Source organism: Crocuta crocuta, unplaced genomic scaffold, assembly GCF_008692635.1.
Source record: "Crocuta crocuta isolate KB4526 unplaced genomic scaffold, BGI_CrCroc_1.0 scaffold371, whole genome shotgun sequence".
Classification (NCBI taxonomy): domain Eukaryota; kingdom Metazoa; phylum Chordata; class Mammalia; order Carnivora; family Hyaenidae; genus Crocuta; species Crocuta crocuta.
The window spans coordinates 908,897-931,058 of record NW_027530617.1 but is presented as its reverse complement, the minus strand read 5'-3'; the positions used below and the strand labels follow the sequence as shown (position 1 = coordinate 931,058).

The 22,162-nt window shown below is 35.9% G+C and overlaps 2 protein-coding genes across 3 annotated transcripts in view; one reads left to right on the top strand and one right to left on the bottom strand.

The window, feature by feature from the left end:
• Nucleotides 1-3,320, top strand: part of GAS2 (growth arrest specific 2) — a 127,479-nt gene extending 124,159 nt beyond the window's left edge. For both annotated transcript variants that reach the window (XM_077768058.1, XM_077768057.1), the window contains one exon: nucleotides 2,147-3,320. In XM_077768058.1, the coding sequence (XP_077624184.1) occupies nucleotides 2,147-2,365 (219 nt within the window). In that variant the 3' untranslated portion in view covers nucleotides 2,366-3,320. The remainder of the gene's footprint in view (nucleotides 1-2,146) is intronic.
• Nucleotides 3,321-8,187: 4,867 nt separating this feature from the next.
• Nucleotides 8,188-16,018, bottom strand: SVIP (small VCP interacting protein). The gene is made up of 4 exons (XM_077768055.1): nucleotides 15,938-16,018; nucleotides 14,016-14,066; nucleotides 13,193-13,306; nucleotides 8,188-9,083 (listed from the first exon to the last, which is right to left on the bottom strand). Exons 1-4 carry the CDS (start codon nucleotides 15,989-15,991, stop codon nucleotides 9,069-9,071), a joined length of 234 nt encoding a protein of 77 aa, XP_077624181.1. The 5' UTR covers nucleotides 15,992-16,018; the 3' UTR covers nucleotides 8,188-9,068.
• Nucleotides 16,019-22,162: the final 6,144 nt, after the last annotated feature.

The following is a 22,162-nucleotide window of genomic DNA, read 5'->3' as shown; positions in this document are numbered from 1 at the left end:
GCTTGCTGATGAGCTATTGAAATGATATGGGGGGGGGGGGCAGAAATTTAATCCCTATGTTATTCACATTCAGTACAACTCTGTTTCATGTTGGATCCACTATGCATGTATGGATTTATTAAAGAATCTGCAAGAAGGGGTTGTACCTAAATGATCATATATGCCAGGTGGAAAAATATTTCTTTCACTGTTTTGCAGAGTTAGCTAATTGTTTAAAAACTATACTGACTGGTGGTTCTTTCCGGTTGAAATAGCTCATAGTCAAGTGAATTTGGGCATTCTGCCAGGCATTCATACCAAGGATGTTTAGAGGAAAACTCTTAGATGTAATTTGCAGGCCCGGGGGGTGCCAGAACTTCAACAATATGCAAAGCTCTTCTTAGAACAGTGGGAGAAAGGGTCAGCGTACTTTTTGATGCCAGCCTTTGCAATTTTTGTCCCAGTAACTCCAAGGTTTGGAAGCAGGCAATAGAGGCGCACACGGGAGCGTGTGGGAATGGAACTAGGTCAGTCCAATTAAATAAGCCTTGATGGGTTTTGCTTTACAAAGAACTGTTGTAGGACAAGTATTAGACTGGAGTCAGGAAATCCGGATACTAGTCTAAGCAAATCACACCAAAGATCTGTGCCTTTATCAGAAAAACAGGAACACAGTACCACGGGCAGGACAGCAGCTCTGGGGGAGGCAAAATGGTTACAGCGGAATCCTGGCTCCTTTTGACTGCGTTATATGACCGGGGTTTCCACTGAGATTTTAATGAATAGATTCTGAGTGTAAAATAGGTTTAAAACTTGTAGCTAGATGTTTCTGAAGGTCCTTTCTATTCTAAGTCTATTCTGAACTGTAAGTCTAATTCTCTAATTCTCTCTAAAAGAAATAACCAGTGGAATTACATTTAACTTCATTTTCTTGTGAGTCTCGTAGTTTCTATGGACACTCAGCACACTTTTATTACTTTCCACAACATTTGAAACTGCTTCAGGTCAACCACGTGAATCAGGATTTCTTTGCTGAAGTCTACGGATGATTTCTGGGGGCTTGTGAACCCCCTACACACACATGCAGAATTTTGTGGAATACAGACATCAGAAAAGAGAGTCCAGAATTTCCATCAGATTCTCAGCAGGTAAAGGAAAGCAGTAAGCACATGTCATCTTCCACTTGAGGGGAGTCAAAACACCTCCAAATCTCGAACTGACATAGCAAGAGGAATTCAAATAGATTTTACAGGCTCTGCAATGTAAGTGACTCCCCAAGTCCTCTCACACAACTCTCTGTCCTTCTCAACATTACACTGCCAGTATGTATTCTTCATGTTATGGGCATGGAACAGTCAGCAGGATCTTGATGATGGAGCAACATCTCCCCTTCACCTTACATTTTCTGACTTTTGAAAGAAGCCAAGATAAAATTCTTTGGCTTTTCATGCCAGACTACAGTCTACAGCTTTGACATGTTTTTATTGCTCAACCTGTAGCCTTGTTAACCTGGAAATCTAGATGTGCCATAGGCCTGAAGGTAAGTGTTTTTTGTTTTTTTTTTTAAAGATGTATTCTAAAGTAATTAGAAACAATAAGAGTAAAGGAGAACATAAGTGTTTGGCCATTCAGCATCATCTTGCCTTGAAGGGCTCAGTGACTGGAGAAGACTTCAGTTTTTCTGAGTGCATTTCCCTTCCATTTTGTATGGAGTATTTGTGTGATATTAACATTATTTTCAAGAGCAGACATTTCCATGGTCTTTTGAGCCTTCATTCAGAGGGGAATAACTTGGGAAGAATGGAGCACTTATCCGAGACAGTGGGCAGAAGATGGGGGCAGTGATGAGGTGGTAATGGAACATCCCATGTCAGAAGCCTCTGTACATATTCAAGCAAACAAGGGATTATACATAAATCCAGATTCCCATAGCAGGGCAAAGCTGGGTCCTGGGGATGTGTATGTACCCATGGTCCACTCACGTGGGAGGAACAAAGCTTCTTTCATATACTATATGCTAATGCAGGCACTGTGCACCAAGTAGGAAAACAATGGGGCATAAAAAACAAGACAAACAAAAAACAATAGTAGTGCTAGAAATGAAAGTCGATTTAAGATACTGTAAGAATTCTCAGAATTTAATCCCTTTGCTCTTCTTTCATTTCAGATGCTGCACAACAAACATGTCATGGTCCGTGTGGGAGGAGGATGGGAAACTTTTGCAGGGTATTTGTTGAAACACGACCCCTGCCGGATGCTGCAGATCTCTCGTGTGGATGGCAAAACCTCCCCCATCCAGAGCAAATCTCCAACTCTTAAGGACATGAATCCAGACAATTACCTGGTGGTCTCTGCCAATTATAAGGCTAAGAAGGAGATTAAGTAAAACTAGCTGGTCACCACAAGGGGACTCTCCTAATGGCCTGTACCCATTTCTCCAGTGTAGTTAGTTTAGTTCACATGCTCTGACAATTACTTTGGAAAAAGGCATAACAGAAAAATGTCATTATTCTTGAAAAAATGTTCAAAGAGTAGCACTATTTATTTTGATGCTTCTGTAGGACATGACCAATTAAAAGAAGTTCTAAGCTCAGACTTAAATTAGAAAAATTGTAGGCAAATTATTATTTCTTGATATGCGAACACAGTATTTAGTACACGATAGTAGAAGTACAACTCTAGCTAGAGATAAAAACTATTAGAAGAGAATATTTAGGATTTATAGATAAGTCAACAGAAAGTGCCTGCTTTCTGTCTACAAAGTAAAAGCACCCCAGACATTTTTATAATTGCAGGATTTTTAAGCTAATTTTTAAAAAGTGACAATTAGTGTGATAATGTGCTACTAAAAATATTCAATAGCACTACAAATAAGTACAGAGTGTTCGTAACGGTAACACTTTACTAGAAAGGCCACTTCAGAAAAGTTTACATTCACTTGGAAGATTGCCTTAAAGTTTATTCCTTATCTATGACCAAATATCTGGGGTACTTTTGGAAGTTTTCAGTACACCCCTTAGAAAACTGCTTATGAAGTGTTTCATACATTCCTAAGCACATGGCTATGTTGAGGCTGACTTAGTGTAATTCACACACATAAGCTGACATACATTTATATTTTGACAGAATAAATTGTACAGTCAAAAGTTCACTGACTTCATGTTATTTGAAAGCATTTTCTTATGAAAATATATCTTTAGTTACTCCTACTTTGCTATGCTGTCTAGTAAAGTAAATTCACTGTAGCTGATGTTACAGACTTATGTATACCCTTGTATACTTAGGACAGGGCTGTTGTGTACCCATAAACAGCAAACTATTGTCCTCACTGATTCAAGAATTAAAAGATGAATTAAAAAAAAAATTCTGTCTCTATATCATTGCTTCATTTTGAAATAAAGATAATCATCAAATGGCAGCTTTCCCTGAGAGTTATAGGAAGAGTCGAATTAGGGTTATCTAGTGCTTCTTCACTTTGGGCAACTGAGTGGTAGCATTGTTTGCTCCCCTTAGCAGAAAAACAAGATATTAACACACATAATCCCTTAACTGCCACCCTGAGTTTAATAAATGTAGGCAGAGTTAATTTGTCATTTCCGCATTTTTCTACAATAAAAAAAAAATCCACCTTTCCTGCTCCAGAAAATCAGGAAGTATCTCAACTTGTCACATGACTGATTTCGTTAGAGTACACACCACCTGTTAATTGTGAAGTTTGGTGGTACTGGAAGCGGTGGTAATCATTCTGAGGAAAAAACAAAGCTTTATCAGAAATAAAATCACCTTGGAACAGCAATAATTGTAATATCTTGTAAAGTACAGACATTGAGTGATTTGACTTTTATGTCACTAAACTAATGTTAGCACTAAATCTCTCCATATACTAATTGGCAATACATTTTCATCAAAACTTTCTATTGTGCTTAATTTCTTCCTACAAACATACCTATGTCTTTAATAACTAAAATTTCATTTAGTTAAAATGAAATTTATATAGGTATAGTTACATGGGTAAACAAAAATAATATTAATCCCTTCATCTACTTTGTTTTCTATGCTAATGTACTAAATTACCAGAAACTTAGTGGCTTAACCAACACAAATTTATTGTTATTGTTATGTAGGCCAGAAATCTGACATGGTCTGGGCTAAACTAAAGATGTCAGCAGGGCTGTCCTTCCTTCAGAGGAGTCTAGGAGAGAATCTGTTTCCTTACTTTTCCCACATTCTAGAGGCTTATTTCCTTGGCTCATGTCCTCCTTCGTCTATCTTCAAAGCCAGCAATAGAGCATCTCAATGAGACTTCTTTACATCTCTGTGACCACAGGTTGGAAAGATTTTCTGCTTTTAAGAATCCATGTGAGGGGTGCCACGGTGGCTCAGTTGGTTAAGCATCTGACTTCAGTTCAGGTCATGATCTCACTGTTCGTGTGTTCAAGCCCCAGGTTGGGCTCTGTGCTGACAGCTCAGAGCCTAGACCCTGCTTCAGATTCTGTGTCTCCCTCTCTCTGCCCCTCCCCTGCTTGTTTCTCTCAAAAATAAACAAACATTAAAAGACATAATTAAAGAAAAGAATCCATGTGATCAGAATGGGTCCAGCTAGATAATGCAGTATCATTTCTCCATTTTAAGGCCATTAGCTGAAGCATATCTGCAAAATACCTTTTGCCATGTAATGTAACATATTTCCAGGTTCGAGTGATCACTGTGTGAAGTTTTTTCAGGAAGGGTGGCATTATTCTTGCTGCTTATACATTTATGATGGTCTTTTAGGTGTTGCTAAGAACTTGGTCTAGCTGCTAGCTGAACAGCATTTAACAAGATATGGAAAAATAAGACTATATTCAGAAGGAAATAACCAAATGTAGATTGCTTTGGCTCATTGACTCCTTAGTGAAACTTACTATGTTCTTCTTCCTAAATTGTTTCGCTATTATAAATCTTGCATTTCCATGTAAATTTCAGGATCAGTTTGTCAATTTCTCAGAAAAAGTTTGCTAGGGTTTTGCACTGGATTTAATGATCAATTCAGAATGCAATTTTGATAATTCTGAGTCTTCCAAACCATGAACATGCAATGGTCCCAACCATTTATTTTTTTTAACTTCTCAACTATGTCTTGTAGTTAGTTCAGATCTTTTACCTCTTTTATTTTTTTCTAAGTATTTTATTCCATGTGATGAAGTTATAGTTGAATTTTTTTCTTTTTACTTATCACTTGCCTATAGAAATAGCTTTGACATTTTCATATATTGATTTGGTATTATGCAACTTTGCTAAACTCATTAGTTCTACAAATTTGTGTGTAGATACATAAGACATTTGGTATTTTTTAACCTACTTTAAGTATGTCTGTTACTAACAACCTATCTGAGAAATGTAGAATAAGAAAAGGGCACCCCAGGAATTAGATAAAATAGGGAGTTTAGGATAACTCTTTGACTTCTGAGGTGACAAAACAAATTTCAGAGAAATAGCCTAGAAAGAGTTGGTGTGTGAAACTACTTAGTTTCATTTGAGGAAGTTTGAAGTACTTGCAAAAGTTGGCTCAAGCCTGTCTGTGACTAGAGGACATTAATTTGAAACCAAGTCAAGTTTGGTGCTATAAAAACAGGCAACGCGGGAAGCCTGGGTGGGTCATGACATCAGCTCAGGTCATGAACTCATGGTTCATGAATTCGAGCCCTGAATTGGGCTCTGTGCTGACAGTACAGAGCCTACTTGGGATTCTCTCTCTCCTTATCTCTTTCTGTACCTCTCCAACTCGTGCCTGTCTCCTCTCCCTCCCCCAGCCTCAAAATAAATAAACTTAAAAAAATAGGCAATGCAATCTGGGCTTAATTAAAGTATCATGTCCGGGTCAGATCATAATAATCATATTTAGAGGTAATATTGGCAAGTTGAAACATATCTAGAAGAACAGGAAAACAAAAAGCCATGTCATATAAGAAATTTTAACTGTTTTGAGTTTTCAAAACAAACTTCTCTGTATCAATCCAAAACTTGTTCAAAGTCTATGAAATATACAAATGCCTTCTTAGTGGCTTTTGAGAAGAAAATGGCTATGGTGCGACATTTGAATCAACTTAAAGTACATGTAGTAGTCATGGGAATTTGAGATGCCTGTTTGGAAGTGTTCAAAATGAAACAAAACAAAACAACCACACACACCCTTAAATGTCAACACAGATAGGTATGCCTATTTACCTACCTCTGTCTTACTAACCTATTTATGCGGATATTATTCAAACCTAATACTGACAAGTTACTTTTTCTTCTAAGGGTGTAGTATAATTCTTAGTGAATATATACAAGTCGAACTGCTGGATAAACGAAAACTCAAAACTAATGCCAATTCTCCTTGGGTGCCAAGGATGATAGCTAGAACCTTTACATCAATGTGCTCTTTCCCTAAGACAACAGGAGACTAACTATTATCATTTCTCCTTTAGAGTATAGAAAAAGAAGCATGCCTATTTGTAAATTTAGGGCTTGTATGAACATATCCAACAGGCTTTAGCTCTGTTGTTCTCATTCATCCCAAAGAGATGAGTGTTGTGGTCTCCCTAACCATTCACCCAAGTTCTAAGTATTCAATATATGGTGAAGATAAAATTTTGTTAAAGAGATGGCCAAAGTCAATTTTAATATAGGAAAAATGTGTATTATTGTCCCCATAAGGCAATACAGAATTTATAACAAACCAGGTGTGTGAAAACTATTAATTACATTCCAAATACAATTGGTGGAACCATAGTATCACATATAGGTATTTTTAAAAACATGCAGCATGTTAACAAAGGGGCTGTATAATATACAACTTTTTATTACCAGTCTGATAACTAACATTACATAGTAGCCTGATGATTAGAATTAAGAAGCAGTGGTTTTAGCATTCTACATGTTAATATGATAGTTATATAAAAGCATTTTACTGTTTCAGTTATATTTTAGTAATTTGTTGGAGGGTTTGGGTGACATAGTAAGCACTGCTATGTTTTCCTATTTGAATTATGAATTATGGGAAATTGGCTACAAGTTAAGTTTTCATCAGGAACTGATTCATAACTTGATGAGGGAGATTCTTGGATATATCTGTATATTTTTTTTTTTTAGTAGTCACTTCCTGGTTTCCTATCAGGCATCTAGTCTCCTCTTTTCCCTTCCCCTTCCTAAAACTATTATTAACATCTGAGTGTCACCTCTTAGCCCATGCAGCCCATATAGTTTTGGGGAAGGCTGATTATACCCATGGAAGCAGGCCATGCATGATTGGCTGGAGCAGATTATCCCATTGTTCCCAGAAAGCAATACACCAGCATATCATTCATGGTTCAATAGTAAATAAGCATGGGATCTGGAATATAAACTCTAACAGAAATAGGGCATTATCCCCTGGATATAAACCTTTGTTTACACCAACTCAAACTGTAATTCTTATGATATAGTATAGATAAAATTGTTCTCTTTATAGTAAAGCAGAAGGAAGGATTTGCACAGTTCAAGGATAGCATACTCTGCTTTTATATCTATTCAGCTACTGATGGTCTTTTTTTTCCTTTCTGTTCATAAAGTCAAGAAATTTATTTCTAAAGTACCATTCAAGGATTTCACTATCCTTTATCAACAAAAATACCACTAATCTTCTAAAGGATGAAGAAAAACTGAGCCTAAATATATGTCTTGCCTAGATATTCATAAACTATTTTATGCCATAATACAAAAAATAATTTTTCCAATGAAGAGTCAAGAGACCTAAAATATAGTTAAATTCTTTAAAATTACAAATAGAAGATACTGCTATATAACACAGGTCTTATGGGAGGGATGAGCATGGTGATGGCTCAGTTTTCTTTCTGTCAATCAAACAAGCTGGTCTAATTTGTAGTCTCTACTGGCACTTACTATCCACAAATTCTAATTTAGGACTCAGATTGTGGCCTTCTCATCCAAAAGAATTAGCAACCACGTTAAAAGATATAGCAATTCTCCTACTTTAGCTTATTATATACTTAAAGGAAAAACTCAAAAAACAAAAATGCTATAAACTCATGTAATGAATGAACAAAAATGAGAAAAGTGTATGACTATGCACCACATAGAATTACCTCATAATATTTTTATGTTTAAAGTAGACCTTTTAAAATACAGTACCTACATGTTTCTATTTCATACATTCATATTTGCCTTGGCAATTTCACACCTGTAGAAATCTTAAGATCATTCTTTAATAAATACAAAAGAATAAAAACATCTATGAACTTTGGACAAATGTATCATCACTCAGTACAGCCCATCAGATTCTTAGTTTAACTCGTTCAGTTACTACAAGATCTTTAGAGCTGAGTCTGATATCATGTAATAGTCCGTCACTGCCCTCTGATGGTACTATCAATATATAATTTTAAATTCAGCAAGCAAAAAAACACTTTTATTGCAATGTAAAACCCTATATGTTAATTTTATAAGCCACAGAAATAGAAAATAAATAAGGAGAAATTCAACATTTTCTACAAATTTTTCATTACTTATTAATAAGATATAAAAATTTACAGTGTTCCTTCACATAAGCCCTTCAAATGATTTTTCAAGATTTTCCCTGATGATCAGTTTAAAGGCACAAAGTCCATAAGTTTAAGCAAGAATTTTCATAGATAGATAGTGAAATAAAAACAGATACAAGGCTAAGCAGAAAAATATAGATCGCTAGGTCATCGTATAAAGGAGACAAAATACAACGGCAAACTTTAATGTCTGAGACGTATGCAGCTGTTTTGCATGCGATACATATATATATACATTCACTATTTAGGTCCAGGATTTAACTACTAAAAAATGGCAAATCACCCACTACCTGCAGAAGAGCAAATTTAAGAAAATAAGTATTTGATGAAGGGTCTGGCCATTTTCTAAGTTTGAAAATCAAGAGCAGTTTCAGTCTATCAATACTGGAAAAGCACTGACTGCATTTAATGGCACTACAATTACAATAAATTACTTCATTTATTCAGAGAAGAAATTAAGCTGAGGATGTCCACTTGATTGCAGATATTAGTTACTGGCAGTAGACTTTTCCACTCATGTTACGCTTATGAAACTGTCCACTAGAAAAGATAAAAACATATGGAGACAAGTAAATTTTATTTAAAGTTATGTAAAAATATCCTAGTTAACAAAAACGGAAATATGGGCTATACAAATGCAAAATGATTTCCTTGCACAGCAGTGATTAGTATAATTGTACATTATGGTCAAACATCTGAAATAAGATATAGGATTGTTTAAAGATGTAGAGAAGTAAAACAAAATATCTGGGCAGATTAAAGGGTAGCTAAATCCCAAATATCCAATAATTAGCTTAGGAAAATCAAAACAAAATGCCACAAAATAAAAACAATGAAACTATAAAATAAAAATAGAGGAATTCTTGTTTGAGGCAGGGAGCCAAGGGATGGCAGAAATTATTAAGTAATGGTTTGGCAAAGTCTTTTTCTTGCCTGAGTTGAGAAAATTTGTTGTTCTGTTCAATCACGCCTACTACATCTGCAGGAGTAGATTCTGGAAGAGTCCCTGGGATAGTACCAGGTATTCACCAGTCTGTTGAGTAGTGGTTTTCATGTACACCCAAGGAATATTACTGGGTGTTATATATTTTTTAAAAATCTATATTGCAGTTTTGAAAATTAAGGGTTAATCTAAGTAAATTTGCTTTTATTTTAGGACTTAGACACATGGAACACTGTGCACTTTTGATTCTCTAAGAAAGGGATTCAGTATGCAACACAGTATCCAGGAATTTAAAGTATTTTATTTTTTACCATGGGACTCTATTTCCCACCATATATCTTTGAGGACTAGTGTTACAAAGACTAGAGAGTGATTCTCAATCTGGTTTGGCATTAGGGTACCTAAAGAAGTCCTGATGACTAAACCCCTCTCAGAGATTCTGATTGGTATGAGGTGGGACCCAAGGGCCTTTTTTGAAAGCTCCTCATGAGATTCTAACCTGCAGCCAGGGTTATGAGCCACTGCCTTAGAGGTCTGCCACTACTCCTGTACTGTACCATCCTGAACAGGTATTAGTCTGCACCATGATGTCGTCATCACACTGACCTCTTAAATAAGGCTCCCTTGCCGCTCTAGAAGAGAGTGGGAGGGTCCTCAAAAAATCAAAACTAGAAATACCACATGATCCAGTAATTGCACTATTTTGGGTATTTGCCCAGAGAAAATGAAAACACTAATTTGAGAAGATAGATGCACCAGTATGTTTACTAGAACATTATTTACAATAACCAAGTCATGGAAGCAGTCCAAGTATCCACTGATAGATGAATGGATAAAGATGTGTATGTATACACACACACACACACACACACACACACACACACGCATGCTCACTTTGGAATATTACTCAGCCATAAAAAATGATCTTGCCATCTGCAACAACATGGATGGACCTAGAGGGTTTTATGCTAAGTGAAATAAGTCAGACAGAGAAAGACAAATAAATTATCATATAATTTCACTTACATGTGAAAAGAAAACAGATTTTTAAAAGCAGAAACATAGTCATAAATACAGAGAACAGATGGTTGCTGGCGGGGAGGGTGTGGAGGGATGGTCAAAATCGGTGAGGGGGAGTAGGAGATTCAGGCTTCCAGTTACGGAATAAGTAAGTCACGGGGAAAAAAGGTACAGCATAGAAAACACACTCAAGGGTACAGTAATAGGGTTGTATGGTGACAGATGTTGGCTATACTTTTCGAGAGCACAGCAAAATGTATAGACTTGTGGAACCACTATGCTCTATACTTGAAACTAAACTAATGTAAAATTATGTGACAATAAAAAGAAATTAAAACAAAAAAAATAAGACTGCCTTCCTGGAAAATAGTGAGCATTGCCAATGCCAATCATCCTAGGAAGAGGCAGAGCCTGTCAGGAGATGAATATGTGGAGTACATGAAGACAGGGAGAGGCCATATTTTCCTCATACTGAGAAGACTGGTGAGGAAAAATCTAGCTATGCAGTAGGACACAACAGGCCAGCCTACAGAAGACGCCTGGCAACAGCTCTTAAAGGACCCTAGGCTAACGGGTTTGAAGATGAAAGTTACTCTCTGCCTTATGTTTCCCCTTCGATTAGCCCTGAGTCTCTAAAAACTTATTTTGAACTTCACTGTATGCTCTCAGTGATCTATGTAGGTGGTCGAGGGGAAAAGAGTACGTCTCTTAAAGCTAGTGTGTCAATGGTAGGAGTGATTAGGAATAGTCCAAGGGAAAATGACACAGAGTACAACAGTAGCAGTTTATCAGAACGAGCCGCTGTCTAAGGAGATGACCCTGTGGGTGATTTTTATTGCTGGAACCAGAGAGCTTTCTTGTGAGAACAGTAAACAAAGAAAAACAGACACTGAATTTAAAATTGGGATGATTTTAATTCTGAATGCTTCTGAAGGAACCAAAAGCCGTACATGGCCTAACTTATTTCTAACCCAAAGGCTTCAGGCTATGCTTCAGATTTAATTAAGAAAGCTACTTTCTTTCTTAGAGTTTAAAAGCTGATGTTAAATTTATTGGGCTAGAATATGTCAAATAAATGCCTTCTTAATTCTGACTATATGTTCTTATAACATTTTATGTGATTTTGATTGTCATTCAGTACCCTCATGTCCTCTATTATGAAACACTGAAACTCTGCATCATTTCTGGTCCTACAATTTAATGTTCACAATTTCTGTTTTTGAGAAGCTTCTATGAAATAAACCTAGGGGCACAGACTTGTATCTCAGTAGAATAATGAACGTAAACATCTGTACTTCTGATAGATATCTTGACTTTGTATTAACCAACTGTTTTACTTTACAGAAGATTTATTCTATTCTATGGTGGAGGTATATAAAAAAACATAAGCACAGCGGTCACAGCTATTTACCTTAAGACTGAAACCAATTATTCTATACAGTGTTAAAAGTTGATAAAAATTTTCTTTTACTTTCATTTGTTAAATAAAACTAGAGGTAAAATACACACAGATAAGTGATACCTCTGTGTGATAAGCCTTACCTCTGTGTGATATTCCTGAGCCAGAAGCACCTCTTCTCAGGATGCTTTTAAACTGCCTGCCCCAGAGGTTAGGAGGACATATACATGTATGTATTTATGTATAGTTTTGAGAGCCAAAAAAAGTCAGTGCTATTATGACAGCACTGTATGGTGACAGATGGTAGCTACACTTGTGGCGAGCACGGCAAAATGTATGGAGGTGCTGAATCATGATGTCATACACCTGAAACTAATGTAACACTGTATATTAGCTAGACTTCAAAAATTAAAACTTAGAACAAACTGAATTGAGAAGGCAGTAAATCAGCTAAACAAGTGCTAATAAATCACTGACAAGTTAAATATAAATGAAATTCAGGACACTGTCTTTTTCATGAAAACATGTACTTAAAAAATGTTTTCCTTTAAAAATGAACCGAAGTATAAAATCTTAGTATCTGAACAATGATTTTCTTGAGCTTTAACATGTAAAATAAAACCTTTACAGAAAACCTTTATAGAAAACTGTAAAGATCCCCAAGTTCGGGGTCCTGTTTAACTTGCCCATCATTGTATTTCCAGTGTCAAGGGCTGCAATTGCTATGCTGGGAGGTGGAAATGCATGTGTCACACTTACCCCTGTACAGTCTATTCTCCAAACTGACATTTATCAAACTATAAGAAGTGACCATGGAAAGCTCAAAATACACACTCAGTGAAAAAAAAATGTGTTATTAAAAAAAAAAGAGGAATCTATGGTGTAATCCAATTCAATTAAGGTTGATGTATAAATGGAGATTAGAAATGATGTCTGTCAAAATGACACTGAATTGGGGTGAATTTTATGTTCTTCTCTATACTCTTCCATATTAAGCTTCCTATATATTATTAGTAATTATATAAATACAAAGTATTAAGATATAGTGTTAAGATAATCAGGAAAAACAATCTATTTTTATTTTGGGAAAAAGAAGGCAAATCTATTATAATGAATGTTGGAATGTCCAAATAAATTGGCACTTCTTCCAATCTATTTTATTTGTGCTTCTCAATTAATTCAAAATGTTCTGATAACCTATTTCAACCAGAAATGACTGAATAGATTGCTACTGACATTTTTTAACATTCCAAGTAAATTAAACGGTCAGTAAGCTTTAACACTTACCCTAAGTCCACCTTCTGGTGGAGGCCCAGACGCAGCAATTTGTTTTTCTATTTTTTCTTTTTTCTTTCGCTTTTCTTCCACAGACCGAACATCCAAAATGCCCCGAGATGCAGCCTTTAGAAAATTTATTAGATGGTTCAGAAAAACAACAAACATCAGTATCCAGTGTCCAAAAGGTATCGGTTTGTTGCTTTTTAGGTTTTTCTTTGGAAGAGAATTTTATTTTTGGTAACAAGAATTAGACTACTTCTATAACAACTTTGCATAAAACATCATTTCTTCATTGGGTATTTTTTTTCCCCTAAACTTAACTTCATGTCTGTCAGTGCTTTATAAAGTATGATCACTTCATCCTAAGGAAGGTTTTATTAAAGGGGCATCTCACATTCCAGAAGATATCTGTACAGTAATTTTCATGCATTAAATGATATAAATGAATTAAGGTATAATGTTACAGAAATACAGAATCATTTAAAAATGAGCATATCTAAATTTACAGGAGATCAGACAATGTTTATTACAGAATACTAGTAACAGACATCTACGGAGAATAAAGAACATAATTATCTGTGGGCAGAAATTTATTTAAAACATTTTTTTTTTTTTACTATTTATTTTTCGAGAGATAGAGTATGAGCAGGGGAGGGGCAGAGAGGGAGACACAGAATCCAAAACAGGCTCCAGGCTCTGAGCTGTTAGCACAGAGCCTGACGCAGGGCTTGAACTCTCAAACCGTGAGATCAAGACCTGAATCAAACTCACGTTTAACTAACTGAGCCACCCAGGCACCCCTATGGGGGCAGAATTTTATTTCTACTCTTACCTCCTTTTGTCTTCTCTCTGCAGCTTCTGCAAGCTTTGCTCTTTTCTCTTCCTAAAGAAAATGTGTATAAAAATGTTGTAAATAGAACCAAACATTATCATGGTTAATTTGTATGTTATAGGTAATAAAACCAACTCACAAAAATATTTAGTACTTGTTCAAAATGTCCCACTAAAACCGCTACTATTTACAAATTTATGAAATACTCTACTTCCTGAAATTCATTCTCCCAATAGATATAATCTCAAATAAGCACAAAAGACACATATATATAATATGTATTCTTTATGCGTATTTATTATATATATTCAGGTTGGCCCATAAAATATTTGCTGTTTTTTTTTTTTTTAAAGGCTTACAAGCTAGTGAGGACAACAATAAATGACATTTAATTATACAAGAAAGGAAGAATGTGGTTTGAAGTAGGCTGGTATTTTCAGGAAACACTGGTGAATGAAGTGGGCTAATCTCATTGCGTAGGACATGAAGCCCTGAAGGAATTTGTAAGAGGTACTGTTCCATCTGGGAAACAATGACTATTGTTTTTTATATTACGTATTTATATAATTATAAATTATAAATTCTTTAAATATATAAGACAGTAAGTAGCATTCCCTTGGCAGCTGTGTGAATAATTCCTTTGTTTCCCTTACCACAATACATACATTCGTTCATTCACTGGACAAATATTTACTGAGCAACCATCATGCCCCAGGAACTTTTCAGGTGCTGAGGATGCAGCAGTGAAAAGACAAATGTTTCCATCCACATGGAACGTGCAGTCCAATGAAGGCACACAGTTAAATATAAACAAGTCTGTTAAATAGTAGTAAGTGCTTCGAGAAAATATAAAGAGCCTGCTGGATAAGAAATGAAAGAATGGATGGGTGCTATAGTGGGGAATCTATTTTACATAGGGAGGTCCTGAATAAACCCCAAAGATAAAGTGACATTCGGGTAGTGAGCCATGTGTTTATCTGTGGGGATGGGGGGAGGGCTTAACAAATGCTGGTGTACTGGTATTTTACCAACAGCCATATAAACAAAATTAACATTTAAAAAGTAGAAAGAAAGGCAAGGTAAATTTTCCCATATCAACTTCCAGATCATTTTTAGTGTCTATAATCAAATGGCTGAAGAGTTAATGTACTTCCCCAAACAACTTATTTCTTTCAATGAATTTTTTGGTACAAGAGAGTATTTTAGGTTTTCTGTTACCAACAACCTGTAAGTACTATTGATGTAAAGATACTGTTACAAGTGAAAGCTACAAAAAGTAGACATGAATTGTACCACAAACCACTTAAAGACGAATTTCAGCTAAACAATGAATAATTTTAGTATAAATATGACCCAAAATATTGCATGAGGCACATCTATTTTAAAAATATATTTCTTTTTATCTACAAATTCAAATTTAGATGTGCGTTCTGTATTTCTATTTATTAGATGCGGCAAAGTTACAAACTCTACGCTCCGTACTACGTAAAATCTTTACTGTTTAAAAAGAAGGAAGATCTTAATAGAGATAAAATAGTAATGGGAATCATTATTACAATATCCAATTAAGCATAGGAGTGTAAGAGACTTTATTAAGCACCTTCTTTATAGAGTTGGTACAGACACTGGATAACGCACATCGCCTAGAAGATCAAAAACTTCCCTTGCACCCTGACACCATCCACCGCATCCCCCAGAACGGCCCCCTCACCGCACCGGCTGCGTACGCCTGCGTACTAAGAACTCCCAATTTCCCCCAAGTCTGCGAAAGGTAGACAGACTCCAGAGTCGCCTTTGGGCAATTTTTCGCAACGGAAGTGGAGAGACCGANCGCGCCCTTCCAGAGAACAGGTGCGCGCGGCGCGGGTCGGCGGACACGGGAACCCGGGGACGTGGGGACGTGGGGACGCGGCCTTACTCACCAGGTCCGGCGAGGGAGGCGCGGTCTCCCCCGGACAGGGAAAACACATCCCCATGGGGATAGCGGCTGGGGGGTCCCTCTCTGGNCCTCTAGAGGCAATCTCCCGCCGCGTCCCGCACAGCTCCTCCTGGCGGGTGCCAGGGTGCCAGGCAAGGTCTCCATGCCAGGAAAAGCTTGCTGCGTTTGGGCAGATGTTGGGAGGGAGAAAAATAGGAAAACTACGTTTTCTTTACTCATTTGTCAATGGACAGATTAAGTTGTTTATATAGGTTGCTACTGTAATACTGCAACGAGCATGGGTTTAGAGATTCCTCTTCAAGATAATGTTTTGGTTTCAGTTGCCTATATGCCCAAGAGTTGGATGCTTGTATATATATATATATATTAATTTCCAGGAAGTTTCCATAGTGTTTTCCATGGTGATTCAACCCGTTGACAATCCCAGCAACAGCGTAACAAGGGTTCCCTTTTCTCCACATTCTTGCCAGCAATTAAAACTTTTCTTTTTGGAAATAGACCTAATAGCAAGTGTGACTTGATACCTCATTGTGGTTTTAATTTGCGTTTCCTCATGGACTTGTTGGCCATTTGTATGTTGTTGGGAAAATTTCCTTTTAGGTTCTTTGACCATTTTTTAATTGGGTCATTGGCCTTTTGCTGTTGAGTTGGACTTAACTTGTGTATTTTAGATACTAACCCATTATTAGATATGTAATTTGCAAATATTTTCTCCCATTCCATAGCTTGCCTTTTCATTTTGTTTGTAGTTTCCTTGGCTGCGCAAAAGGTTTTTTAGTTTGATGTAATTCCACTTATTTTTGCTTTTGTTGCCTTTGCTTTTGGTGTCAAATGCAAAATATCACCAAGACCAAAGTCAGGGAGCTTACAGCATATGTTTTCTTCTAAGGAGTTTTATGGTTTCAGGTCATATGTTTAAGTCTTTACTTCATTTTGACTTGATATTTGTGTATGGTGTTAAAACGTGCATTTATGTTCTTTTGCATGTGGCTGTGCAGTTTTCCAAACACCATTTACTAAAGACTATCCTTGGGGTACCCAGTTGGCTCAGTCATTTGAATGGCCAACTCTTGATTCCTGCTCAGGTCATGATCCCAGGTTCCTGGGATTGAGTTCCACATCAGGCTCTGAGCTGTGGTTGGAGCCTGCTTGAAATTCATTCTCTCTCTTGTCCTGAGCCCCTCTCCCCAGAACTGCCATGGTCTCCCTCTCTCTGAAAGATTTAAAAAAAAAAAAAGTTTCAAGAGACTGTCCTTTACCCATTGTATGTTCTTGGATCCTTTGTCAAAAATTAACTGACCGTTGGGGCACCTGGGTGGCTCAGTCGGTTAAGCGTCCGACTTTGGCTCAGGTCATGATCTCACAGTTTGTGGGTTCGAGCCCCACATTGGGCTCTGTGCTAACAGCCAGCTCAGAGCCTGGAGCCTGCTTCGGATTCTGTGTCTCCCTCTCTCTCTGACCCTCGCCTGCTCATGCTGTCTCTCCTTCTCTCTCAGAAATAAATAAAACATTAAAAACATTTTTTTAAAAATTAACTGACCTTATGTATGTGGGTTTATTTCTGGGGCTTTTTTTGTGCTCCACTGGTCTTTACATCTACTTTTATGCCAAACCATACTGTTTTGATTGTAATAGCTTTTAATATAGTTTGAAATCCGAAAATATGATGACTCTAGCCTTGTTCTTTCTCAAGACTGTTTTGACAATTCAGATTCTCTGTGGTTTCATTCAATTTTTTAAGATTTCTTTCTATTTCAGTGAAAAATGATACTGGAATTTTGATAGGGATTGCATTGGATTGCTTCTGGTAGTGTGGACATGTTAACAGTATTAATTCTGATGTATGAATGTGGGATATTCTCCCATTTATTTATGTCTATAGTAAACACTACTTTCTGTCCCTGTAGGTTGATTATATTTTCCAGAGTTCTAGATAAATGGAATATCACATGTGCTTTAACTTCTTTCCATTCAGGTAAAGTTTTTAAAGTTCATCAATGTTATTGTGTGTATAAGTTCCTTCAAAAATATTCCAGTGTTGTAGATGTACCATTTCCCTTTCCCTAACCTTCCTTCCCTTCCCTTTCTATCCAATGTAGTTAACATACAGTGTGAAAGTTTCAAGTATACCATAAAGTGATTCAACAATTCTATACATTACTCAATGCTCATCAAGATAAGTAGATATACCACATTTTAAAAATCAGTTTTCCTATCCGAGGACTTAATGGGCTATATGCATTTTGAGACTGATATGAACAAAGCTCTATAAATATTCCTGTGCAATTCATTGTGTGAACATGTTTATTTCTCCTTAGTGAACAAGTGAGTAGGATAAGTGGATCATATTTCACATGTATGGGAAAACTGTTAGGAATTTTACAGTGCTTATAGCATTTCTGTTCATAGCAATGGTATAAGAAAATACCAGTTGTTTCTTATCCTAGCCAAAGTTGGTACAATAAGCTTTTTAAATTTTACCAATTTAAATGGGTGTGTAGTGGTTTAGTTTGCATTTCTCACCTTTGCATGTACAACCTGGATGTTTATATATCTTTTTGGAATAGTTCAAATCTTTTGTCCATTTTATGTTTATATTCTGTAATTTAATTCTAAAAGTTTTTTTGTTTTTTTTAATTTTGTAGTCAAAGAACATATTCTTTTTTAAAAATATTTATTTATTTATTTTATCTTTTTAAATAGTTTATTGTCAAGTTGGTTTCCATTAAAGAACATACTCTTTATCACTTCAGTTCTATAAAATCCACTAAGAGTTACATTATGGCCCAACAGATGGTCTATTTTAGTGTTTTATGGTGTACTTGAAAGAATGTGTGTTCTATTTATGTTTGTGGAATATTCTATAAATATCAGTCAGATTATTAGCTGATAATGTAATTTAAGTCTTCTATATCTTTACTGCTTTTCTATTTGTCGTATCATTGCCTAAGAGAGGAATGTTTATATTTCAGTTATAATTGTGGATTTGTCTATTCTTCGAATTCTTCCAGTTTTTGCTTAACATATTTTGAGGCCCTTTTATTTGGTGCATGTTTATGATTATTATGTCTTCGTGTGAATGTTTTATCATTATAAATGTTCACCCATGCACTAATATGATTTGTTCTGACAACCAATTATGTTATTACAGTCATTCTAGTTTTCTTAAGATTTTTGTTTTCATTGTATATACTTAATTGTTAAACGTATTAATATTTATATACAAAGTGTGTTTCTAATAGTTCGTAGTTGTTCTTGCATTTTAAATATTCAGTTTGAAAATCTCTGCCCATTGGGAGAAAATTCTCTATGGGTCTTTCAATGTTTCTGTTTTCTAAGCAAAGGTTTTAATATAATTTGTTCTGGACTGTTTTTCAAAGATGTTTGTATAGTAAGCAAACTTGGAGGGTATACTCTCCTCTAGAGCAGATTTGCTTATTTTCTGGTACAATAGAGATAATGTCTCTCTCCAGAACAAAAGGTGGATAGATTTGCTCATAACTTACGTAAGATTGGAGCTTCCTTAGCTGTGACAAAACCCACTGTGTGCACATCATTCACCTGGCCATTACTCTCATCAAGGGAAAGCAATATAAGCATGCACTTGAGGTAACAAAGTCCTTTGTTTTCTGCCAACATCTATGAAAGTATGCAGGTCTAATCTGTTATTTTACAAAACTAAAGGCTCAGATCCTTCACAGTTCTTGCTTCTTTCTTTTAGTTAGAATGCTTAGACCATTTACATCTAATGTAGCTAGTAATCAATTTGGGATTGATAATCTTGCCATTTGTTTTCTTCATTTTCAAGTCTGTTCTTTTTTCTTCATTGCTTCTTTTTCTATCTTCTTTGGATGGATTTTCAGCATTCCATGTTTATCTTCACTAATAGTTATATGTCTTTGAGTGAGTGTAGTTTCTCTAGTATTTACAAATGTATCTTTAACACATCTGAGTCTCCCTGCAAACAGTGTACTTCTTTGTGTAAAATATAAGAAGCTTTCATTGAATTGCACTTCCATTAATCTTCTACCACCCTTGCTTATTGCCATACATCTTATCATTGCATGTTATTAATATCACAATATATTAATTTTGCTTAAAACAGTCATTTTTTAAATTAAAAATTAGAATAAATCTCTCTTATGCTTACTGTTATATGTATCATTCCCAAGGCTCTTTATCGTTTTGTGAAGATCCAAAAATTTATCTGATACAATTTTTCTTCTACCTAAAGAATTATCTTCTACAAGTCTGTGGATAAAAAATTTTTTTGGCTTTTCTTTTCTGGAGAAAATATTCTGTACTTTTGCTTTTATTTATTTATTTATAATTTTTTTTTGGTTTATTTTTGAGAGAGACAGACACAGCACGAGCAAGGGAGGGGCAGAGAGAGGGAGACATAGAATCTGAAGCCGGCTGCAGGCTCTGAGCTGTCAGCACAGGGCCTGATGTGGGGCTTAAACTCACGAACCGTGATATCATGACCTGGGCTGAAGTCGGACTCTTAACCGACTTAGCTATCAAGGTTCCCCTGTACTTTTGCTTTTAATNTGCCGTATTTTGTCAAATGCTTTTTCTGCATCTATTGACAGGATCATGTGGTTTTTATCTTTTCTTTCATTCATGTGATGTATCACATTGATTGATTTGCAAATATTGAACCAGCCCTGTAACCCAGGAATGAATCCCACTTGATCTTGGTGGATAATTCTTTCTATGAGCTGTTGAATTCTATTTGCAGGTATCTTGTTGAGGATTTTTGCATTCGTATTCATCAAGGATATTGGCCTGTAGTTCTCTTTTTTTGCTGTCTGTCTGTCTGGCTTGGCAATAAAAGGGATGCTGACTTTGTAAAATGAGTCCGGAAGTTTTCCTTAGAGTTCTATTTTTTGGAATAGCTTGAGAAGAATTGGGATTAATTCTGTTTTAAATGTCTGGTAGAATTTCCCGGGGAAGCCATCTGGTCCTGGACTCTTACTTGTTGGGAGATTTTTGATAACTGATTCAATTTCTTCACTAGTTATGGGTCTGTTCATATTTTCTATCTCTTCCCATGTGAATTTTGGTAGTGAGTGTGTGTTTTGGAATTTGTTGTCCTATTTGTTGGCATATAATTTTTCATAGTATTTGCTGATAATTGCTTCTATTTCTGAGGGGTTGGTTGTAATAAGTCCATTTTCATTCATGATTTTGTCTATATGAGTGCTTTCTCTTTTCTTTTTGAGAAGCCTGGCTAGAGGTTTGTCAATTTTGTTTATTTTTTCAAAAAATCAACTCTTGGTTTTGTCGATCTGTTCATCTGTTTTTTTTTGTTTCTATATTGTTTATTTATGCCCTGATTTTTATTATTTCTCTTCTCCTACTGGCTTTGGAGTGCTCCTGTTGCTCTCCCTCTAGTTGTTTTAGGAGCGCTGTTAGATTTTGTACTTGTGCTTTTTCTAATTTCTTGAAATAGGCCTAGAGTGCAATGTACTTTCCTCTTAGGACTGCCTTTGCCGCATCCCATAGAGTTTGGATTTTTGTATTTTCATTTTCACTTGTTTCCATATATTTTTAATTTCTTCTTTAATTGTGTGATTGGCCCATTCATACTTCAGTAGGGTGTTCTTTAACCTCCATGTTTTTGGAGGTTTTCCAGCCTTCTTCCTGTGATTGATTTCAAGTTTCATAGCATTGTGATCTGAAAGTGTGCATGGTATGACCTAAATTCTTTTATATTTATGGACGGCTGCTTTATGTCCCAGTATGTGATCTGTCTTGGAGAATGTGCAGTGTGCACTTGAGAAGAAATTGAATTCCATGCATGGCCTCAGGATGTAGAGTTCTAAATGTATCTGTCAAATCCATCTGGTCCAATGTGTCATTCAAGTCCTTTGTTTCTTTAGTGATTTACTGTTTAGTTGATCTATCCATTGCTTTAAGTGGAATATTAAAGTCCCTGCTATTAGCACATTCTTATCCATAAGATTGTTTCTGTTTGTGATTGTTTTATGTATTTAGGTGATTCCATATTTGGTGCGTAGACATTTATAATTGTTAGCTCTTCCTGATGGATAGACCGTGTAATTATTATATAATGCCCTTTTTCATACCTTGTTACTGCCTTTACTTTAAAGTCCACTTTGTCTGATATAAGTATAGCTACTCAAGCTTTCTTTTGACTTCCAGTAGCATGATATACATTTCTCCATCCCCTACTTTCAATCTG